This window comes from Metopolophium dirhodum, chromosome 2 (assembly GCF_019925205.1).
Source record: "Metopolophium dirhodum isolate CAU chromosome 2, ASM1992520v1, whole genome shotgun sequence".
In the NCBI taxonomy this organism is placed as follows: domain Eukaryota; kingdom Metazoa; phylum Arthropoda; class Insecta; order Hemiptera; family Aphididae; genus Metopolophium; species Metopolophium dirhodum.
Genome location: NC_083561.1, coordinates 8,125,397 through 8,134,736, shown reverse-complemented (window position 1 = coordinate 8,134,736; position 9,340 = coordinate 8,125,397). Strand labels below are relative to the sequence as shown.

Genomic DNA, 9,340 nt, shown 5'->3' with positions numbered 1-9,340 from the left:
AAGTAGTTTATGTGGCCTGGAATATATATTCTGTTTGCCTAGTAAGAATTTTAGAATTTTAATTCTCGTCATCACACTAATTGCGTATTTTCCGCGGGCTGACATTAATAAATTTGCTTAACATAACGAAATCAGAACTATTCATCTTATTATTGAGCTTCAGCTCTAGCCTAATATTTTCTGTATTTATAAATTCAAAAAACCCCTAATTATAGTCATGGTTGATATAAGCACAGCAATTATTAATTTGTACAAAATCGAGAATATTTTCAAAAAAAAACATTGAAAATATGTTATAAGTAGATACAATATTTTTCTAAAATTTAATATCGATAGAATGTGGATTATGTGAATATAAAACAACAATATTATACTTTATATAGGTAGGTGTTATATATTTATAAATTTATAAATATTCATTACAAAAATACAAGACGTATAACTACCTTTTTTATAAAAACAAAACATATTATTAAGAACAATAGTGTTCAAACTTATAACTCGTGGGTAAGTAAATAATATTTTACTATAAAATATAATCATTTTCTATGTGCTACACCTGCATTGTACCATCATACAATTTTCTATAAAATAATAGTCTATAATTGTCGGTCTACGTGAATTTTACGCGTGCGTTAGTATGTTTATTGCGTAAAACGTCCACTGGGGAAAAACGTTTCAGAATAATCATCGACATCATCGGAAAGAAAAGAATTTTTAATATTTTCACGCACATCCGGAAAGGCGACCGACACGGAAACGATCACTGTGACAACAACAACGACAGACGTTGAGTGGGGCACAGGCACAGCGCCACCGACGTGAACAAGACCCAAGTGAACGCCGACCCCTCAAGAGACCTACTGGCGGCGCTGGACGTGTCGTTCGACCACGATGGGTCACGGCCGGTGGAGTTTCCAGTGGAATGATGGATGCCTGGGTTCTCTGACAATCCAAGCCTGAGCACAGCAGCCGAAGACCATTCACCGATTGTCGAATGGTGCGCTGCGAACCACGCTAGATGTCCATCCACCCTGCTGCGGTACGACGCGTCGAATTTCCGCCGGAGACGTTCCGGTACCGATAGGTTTTTCCTCAGGTTGTCAATCTTTCAAACATTATGAAGTCAAATAATATATTATTAATTTTCGGTGAATTCTTCTCAAAAACATTTTTTTTTACATATATTACAAAGGCCTATCCGTAATGAGTAGTGACCTATTTTTATTAAAACATTTGTGTGTGGCACGAGCTAGTTAACTATTTTCATGTAAATGACGGTTCTATCAACAGCGAATAGCCACTGAAATTAAATTTGAAAAGTGCTAATACGGGATTTAATTGTTCACCCATTCCCTTACACAAACTTTAAGGGAAACGCCACAGGATATCCCACCACCAATGCCCCTCCATAGGTTCATATGTTAAAGGATATTCTGTTATAGGTTTGAGACTTTGAGTACCTTTTGTATTTCTTCGTCACCAGCCACTCTAGAAGCCAACAGCGACTATATAGACGTTGCTACTTGTTCCCCGTTGATTATTTCGTTTACGATCCGATCGAGTTTGGTGGTTAAGAACTCGATCAATGCCCCGATACCCTGTGGTGTCGATGCCAACGTGCGGTATATAACTCTAAAGTCTTGTGGCAGTATTGGACCGTTGTACCCTTCAAACATGAAATCTAAATACCTATGAAAATAAAATATTCGTCAATATGAGCTATGAGATAATATGTTGTTTGACAACTAAAAGCAAACGCCATATTATGAAGTAGGTTAAAAAACAAACAAAAAATGTACTCCGATATTTCCGTGTAGGTACTATTGCTTTTGCAGCAGATACCTACTATTTCCCAATATACTTACTTTGACAGTTGAATCTTATCTTTAGAACACGCCAAAGCCAACTGAGCGGACTGTCGATCGGACGCCGACTCGGATTGGACGTACACTTCGAGGACGCTATTCCACACTTCTAAATCGCCATGTTTCACGCCAACGCAAAACGCCGCATCCCTGATATCGGCTGGTATACTGTAAACAAATATAAACATCGATTAATATAAGACACGTACCCCCTTCCACGTTGACTATCGCTATAGGTTAGGTTAGATCTCGTTACTTTTTGCCCCGGCGCCATTTCCGGAAGTAAGACAATGCCGATTTCGTGCACGGCTCGTTGTCTAGCCTGCACGCCCAACTAGAGAACGCGTTCCAGCCCGTGTTGACGGTATGGTCTGTGCTATTGTGGTTCACGACGAGATCTTCAGTTTTAGCGTATATCAACCCAGCCAAGTATCCAACGTAAGCCTACAAGTGTACAAGATTCAGCGACATAATATTATAATTAATAATATTGTGTATATGCCTAGTTCCTTCTTTAAAATCATAATGAACTATTTTGTGTTTCAACCTAATGTACCTTTTAACTCCGATAAATTATATACAAAAAACAAATAAATAAATAAAGAAGTAGAAGGTCGAAATCATATCGAACCTGCAGTAACCGACACTTACTTTCAGTTTCTTGTAACCATTCGGACAACGTCGCATACGGTTCATCAAATACGCGAATCCATTTTGAACTGAATACCACGGGATCGGGTCGTCTTCATTTTTCAGATATTCTGACAATCTCAGAACCAGTGCATAATCCACTTTGTTTGCCTTGGCCAAATTAAACGCATCGTCAATCAACTGAGCCCGGTTGAGAACGTGTATTTCTTTGCAATCGTTATGCAGCTGACCGATTAAGGCGTTCCAATTTTCTTCCTCGTAATTAACTCTAAAAAATCCTAGTTTTCATTTAAAAAAAAAAAACAGTTGTATTTATTTTACAGTAACTAAAAATATTCAAAACCGATAACAATTTCTGTTTATACACTTTACCGATTGACTGTAAATTGAAAATATACCATCCGGTGCCATCTTGATCCGTCAAAATGGTCTTGTTTTCTGTCAGCCAAATGTTGGGCAAAACCCCGTTGAAATCCTTCCGGTTTTGTGTCGTGTAAGTCAGACCAATAACCCATTTCGTCACATCATCATCGGTAGAATCATTCGAACCGTGAACCAAAAACCGTTTCTGAAAAATCATAATTTTTTAATTGTTCTACTAACCACCACGTGCATTGACGATATCGCGCGTATCTACCTGAGTTATGACGAAAGCGTCGTTTTCCTTGAAGATTTCGACCAACGGGTAACCGGCCTGCTCCGTCCAACATTTCATGAATTTGGTGACGGTTAAGTTTTCCCCTAAATCGTATTCGGCGTCGTAAAGAACGATTTCGAACGCGTTCCACAGCTCTTCGGGAGTAGCCGCTTTGAACCTAAATAATATAACACGAATACGATTTTCAACATTTATTTTAAAACTTTAAGACAGACACACTCGGAAAATCGTCAGCGCTCACTCATTCTTCGTCAAATACAGGTTCAACGCCTTTTTGAAATTGTCTTCGGTCACCACGTACTGTAACATCCGGAGCACCGCCCCTGCTTTGCTGTAGGATATATCGTCGAACATGCTCCGGATCTGTTCTGGGGTCTCAACGGATCCCGATATGGCGTGCATCGGGCTTTGATCCGCGTTCAAAGCCAATTGGTGCACTTCATACACAAACACGTCCTCTAAACGCCAGTCTGGTTCAACCTGCAGTAAAATAAAATTATCGCTGTTAATACTTATGATTATTGTTGTTCTTCCACTCTTGCCGTCGAACGAGTATGAATATTTCATAATTAATATTATACCATTTTCGTAGCAAAATATTCGAAAAACGTTGCGAAACCCTCGTTCAGCCACAAATAATCCCACCACGCGCACGTCACTAGGTCTCCGAACCACTGATGAGAGAGTTCATGTTGCACGACTGTCGTCACAAACTCTTTTGTTTTCGCCCTGGAATTTTCCGACAACAGTAACAGTCTCTCCCTGTTGGAACGTCATTAATATTTTTGCTTTAAATTTCATTAATTAACAATATTTAACAAGAAGACCTCGCAGAGAACTTGTTTTCTAGTTTTAACTAGGTACCTATTACGTCCATAATTCAAAATCAAATATTCAACTCTGCATTAATTTGTTAACAACGTGAATGTGTATTATAAAATTCATGGACACTTCTCGAGTGCTGAACACTCGTCATTTTTTTTATCCCATTTGTATATTGTAATCGTTTTCTTACAATAAACATGATACACAATCAGGCGTGGATCCAAGGGGGAGGGGGGGCAAAGGTCCATGCCCCCCCGTAGACTGGTGAATTTTCTATTATATATATTTATTTTTGTTTTTATCAGACTTAGGCTGAAATTTTATTTAAGATGGCCCCCTCCCCCTCTACGGTAAATATGTTCTAGATCCACGCCTGTACACAATTTCATCAAATCATGTATGTATATTATTGCAGGAAGTACCGTAAAAATGTGTTGTTTAATAAATTAGGATAGTGAGGATTATTGTTATACGTGGTAATCGTTCATCCATTACCTGTACGTGTTCAAACCCCAATTCTCCATCGCACCCGCCGCGAAATCCGGAATCGCTAGCAAATCCAGTTTGGGCAACGTGTAATCCACTCCGGTGAACTCCTCCATTGCTTTGAGTAGTTTCGGTGATTCGTCCGCAATGTATTCGGCCTGTTTTACGTAACTCCTATGCGTATATATCCCGATGTTACGGGTTCTCATGGCGTAAAATTCACCCACGAAAAACGCCACCAAGTACGTGGACATCGGCGGAGTCTCCTGGTAGTGATCCCAGAACATGTCTGTATGCTGTCTGTGTACGGGGCAGGAAAAATACACAAATTAATATAAGCGGGGTACGAACAATGTTGTTCGGACGGAGTTAAATACACAGGTACGCATTTTGCCCATTAATTGTGGTGAATCCAGTATCGGCCTGGCCATGGCCGCTGGGCCGCGAATGCGGCCGGGGCCCCTCCTTTTTTTTTTTAGTGTCGTCAATTTTGTCCAGCATTTCCCTATGGCCTATAATATAATGAATAATAGTACAATGAAATTGTCTAGTAATAAGTTTAGAGGAGGTTTTTTTTGGATTAATTGCACTACTGCAAGTTAAGTTAGGTTTTATCTTTATTTTTAAAAACAATGGACTTGGACGAGACCACGAGGACCCCGCTTGCCCGACCCTGCAGGGGCCCCAGTGGCCAGTGCCCCGCTGTTGGATTCAGCAATCATGCAAATATTGCATAGAAAAAAATGTATTATGTATTTATGTATTAATTTACAATACTATACGTCTATAATATCTGTATAAATGTATAATATTTAAATATATAATAATGATGAAGGTATGACATTTACTTTTGAAAGTGACTTAAATAATATTATTCTTATATAGCTTACGGATATGTCTCCTAAATTGAAATTGTATAATAGAATAATAGAAATATAATTTTAGTTTTCGTAATTACATTTCTGTGTAATTAATAATTATTATTTATTGTTTTGTAGCTTAAAATGTTTCAATAGTTTCATAGTTTATTTTTAAACGAATGATTTCCATCGTATCGGCTTTGCGTTAATATTGTATTATAATGCTATTATTTATAAATATTATATAATGTTTTTCTCGCATCCCATCGAGTATCGACTATAGTTATTTATAAGAATATTGTCGACTAATATAACTAGGATAATAGTGATAATACGTACACAGCTAGTAGTCGTGTACTCGCGTGCTGTCGATTATTGTTATTTGTTATGCGATATATTTGATGTTATACTGTTGTCTATTGTTAATTTATTTACCGTGAATTTGTGCAATTAATATATGAACATGAAACGTATATATAAATCTGGGGCCGTAAAAAAGGCAGAAAGAAATAAAAAAGCATTATTATTATCCCCACATCAAAAAAAATTAAGTTTTCCTACACTGGAACAAGTGCAGCGTGTTAAGATTGCTGATAATAGTACGAAAAGTAAGTTTTAAATATGTTGATTAAGACTTTTTGGGTTTTATTTTGGATATTGTGTATGCAGTGAATAAGAATTTCTTGTTTTTTTAGACTAAAATATACACTGTCATTTTAATAATAACAATAGAATTCTGCAAATTCACAGTCTTTAAGACATGAATATACCTAAAGGATGATTTAGTGCAATTAATATTTGCACAGTTAAAAAAAATTATAATATAAAAATTTGAAACAATTAAAATATGTTTATTGCAATCTTGCAAAATTATAACAAATTTAAATATAAAAAATTTAAAATCAAAGTTAATGTATTCGGTAGGTAATTGCAGTCTTTAGTAGGTATACAGAAAAGAACTGATAGAAATTAACTATCAAAAATTGATAAAGACGATACCATATTCATCTAATGAATTAAAAAAATTACTTATTTAAAAATTGTGTTTTACTATTCAAAATATTCTTACTACCTATTTCAAAAATAATTAGTTGTAAAATTGCTTTTATATTTAAGTTAACTCATGAATCATGATTATGATATATATTATATATTATGATCCATATTGGTAAAAATGTAAAGTACCTATATTTAAAGAAGTATCTTAATATGTTGTTTCAACAAAATACAGTGTACATTTTTTGGGGGGCCCCTTAAAAAAACTGATCCATGGGCCTTTGGTATGCCAGGCCGACACTGGGTGAATCCGATTATTTCGCCAATTTCTCCACCACCACCCCCCCCCCCCCCCCCATATTGATGGTGAAAAATCCACGTTTTCTAAATGTTTCGTGCAGAACGAAAGTGGCGTCGAAATGCTGTCTTTCATTAGAATGACATGGTTAAAATCCAAAAGAGCTAGTCGACGCGTGTAATACGATCGAACAAAAGCAAAATAAGGAAAACTTATAATATTTTGCTTACATTTTGGAGGAATTCAACAACGGCATATTGGACAAAGATATTTGATCAGACCGTCTTTTGATGGACACCGTAAACGGTGCTTTGAGCGCGGGTTCATCGAAACATGGAAATGCTTTTCTTGCGTGCGTGGGTTCAAATTTTGTCACAGCCAACCATCTAAAACCACATAAAACAATAAATGTTATAATATTCGTAAAATTTAAAACTATGTATAAATAATCGTTATACGAGTGGACGACTCGTACTTTGAATTTCACACCGCCCGATAAACATATTATATAATATTATCATCATTATTGGTAGGTATATTAAACCACTTCAAACCGTTAAAATAATAATAATAATAATAATATGCTTTTTATCAATTCGATTAGTATAAACACATTGTGATTTGAAATGTATAATATATTATTACACTCTATACGGACGACAACGTGGTGAACATATTTATTATACACAATATACCACGTACTTAATAGTAATAGTTTTTTCGTAGTAGAACCAATATAAACGCGTGCATATTAGGTGTAAAGTTAGGAAGTAGGTACTAAAATAATTTGTTATATCTACATAAATATTTATATTTTTAAAGTGAATAAATACAAAAATTCAAACAACGATTAACAAACGGTTCGTAAAATATGTCAGGTAGGTTGATATAGATACTCGGGGAAACGGCACCTACCTAATAAATGGTTTATTTCAAACCCGTGGGTGCTAAGCACCCATATAACTTACGCTTATACTATTCTTATGAGTAAAATGTACGATTTTCAGACTACACTCGTTGGCTTTTCCAAAAATATAATATGTTATGTGCATCTTAGTCATGGAATAATATTACATACAACAAAAATACGCATGACATATGTCTAAACGAGTGCAGTTACTGTAATTTTCGAAGTCAGATATATTTTTGTAAGGGAGACGTGTTCTCAAATATTTATTATAATTCTAATTTTTAAACCATTTGGGAAATTCGGTATTAAAATTTGAATATCACATAGATATGGTTCTATAAATGATTTTATTAAGCTAAACCAGGGAACATATGTGAAATATGGAAACTTAAAACCGAAACTATTAACTCTAAAAAACAAAATAAAATATAGAATTTTAAATTGTTTTTTTTTAGAAATTTTGTTTTACGACTCAAGAAAATGTTTTTGAAAAATGACAGCTCCAATACGATTATGCTCCAAATATATCGTGATACATGTCAGCCGTGTCGAATGTGGAAAATGTTGTAAATTTAAAGTGAACTAAACTGTTTTTGGTCTAAACTAGTATTTAAATGGACATTATGAAATTTTGTAATAATATAAACCGTAGGTTTAGAGTTATATGACTCATATGACATACCTACATAACATTTTATGAGTTTAAATTATATTCTAAGAAATATCCCAATAATTAGCAGAGTGCCTTCCTACATGGTTCACAAATTAAGTGTTTCATGAACTACTCAACGCCCATATTATGATCACAACAATACCAATATCAACCAAAATTATAATAACGAAATTCCCGGAAATGGTCGTTGAAATTATTTCTACATCTGAACACCTGAAACCCGAATAAACAATGTTTGCGAGAAGGCATACTTGGTGACGTTTTCCTCCCGGTACGAGCTTTTGTAGTAGCCAGACATGTCGTCCCGAAGCGGCGCTTGAAAGTCGACGGCGACCACGTAGTATCGGGTGGGTATCAGGCACCGACCACCGACCGTGACGATCAGCTGCTCGTCGCCGTCAACAAGTTGCCGGTCAACGACAGGCAGCGGAGCACCCGTGTTCACGTCGGACACCCGGACGGCCGTCACACTGACGTCTTTGGCGTTGAGCACGATCCGGCATAGCTTGGGCGACACGGACGCGGCGATCACAATCTCCACGCTGCCCGAGTACGACAGCCTGTCCAGGTCGGTATCCACACGCAGCGCGTACGACACGGGCGTCACGCCGCCCGGCAACCTGTACACGCCGGCGGTACCGTTAGTGGCCGCCGAACTGTCGTTGTTCGCCGACGCGGCCACCGCATCGAACCCACCGGCCGCCGCCGCCGCTTTAAGCCCGTCGGCCACGTCCGAGTGGTACGACGCGGAGAAGTCGTTCGACTGGCCGGCCGCGTCACGCCGGTGCCGCGGCACCACCGCGACAAAGAACAAAACGAACGTAACGAACGCGTAACGAGCCATCGTCGAGTTTCGACTGATCGTCGACGCCGCCGCCGCCGCCAACTCGGCACAGATCACGCGGCCTACAAGATAACGTTAATCCGGCATGTTCGCAGATTATAATACCTATTAATTTATGGTGTACAGGTCTAATGACATGTCGCCATGTTACATTATTATCATTTTTATGGTTGGTTTACGATGACACTGATATCAAATATGGCGCATTGTGCTAAAACGGTTTCGCATTTCATAGTAATATATACTTCTTCTACCAATACTTATACCGAGG

The 9,340-nt window shown here is 37.3% G+C and overlaps 1 protein-coding gene across 1 annotated transcript; it reads right to left on the bottom strand.

The window, feature by feature from the left end:
* Positions 1–368: 368 nt before the first annotated feature.
* Positions 369–9,097, bottom strand: LOC132939251 (aminopeptidase N-like). Its single transcript, XM_061006326.1, has 12 exons — positions 8,477–9,097; positions 6,873–7,028; positions 4,498–4,788; positions 3,759–3,939; positions 3,419–3,657; positions 3,157–3,334; positions 2,892–3,087; positions 2,520–2,797; positions 2,125–2,312; positions 1,869–2,036; positions 1,464–1,692; positions 369–1,108 (listed from the first exon to the last, which is right to left on the bottom strand). Exons 1-11 carry the CDS (start codon positions 9,067–9,069, stop codon positions 1,509–1,511), a joined length of 2,652 nt encoding a protein of 883 aa, XP_060862309.1. The 5' UTR covers positions 9,070–9,097; the 3' UTR covers positions 369–1,108; positions 1,464–1,508.
* Positions 9,098–9,340: the final 243 nt, after the last annotated feature.

Excerpts from the sequence above, each read along its gene's own strand:
- LOC132939251 (XM_061006326.1), bottom strand. The coding sequence starts at position 9,069 with ATGGCTCGTTACGCGTTCGTTACGTTCGTTTTGTTCTTTGTCGCGGTG. Across the intron at positions 3,940-4,497 it reads TGGGGTTTGAACACGTACAG|GGAGAGACTGTTACTGTTGT; the intron begins GTAATGGATGAA and ends ACGTTCCAACAG. Across the intron at positions 2,037-2,124 it reads AAATGGCGCCGGGGCAAAAA|TATACCAGCCGATATCAGGG; the intron begins GTAACGAGATCT and ends ATTTGTTTACAG.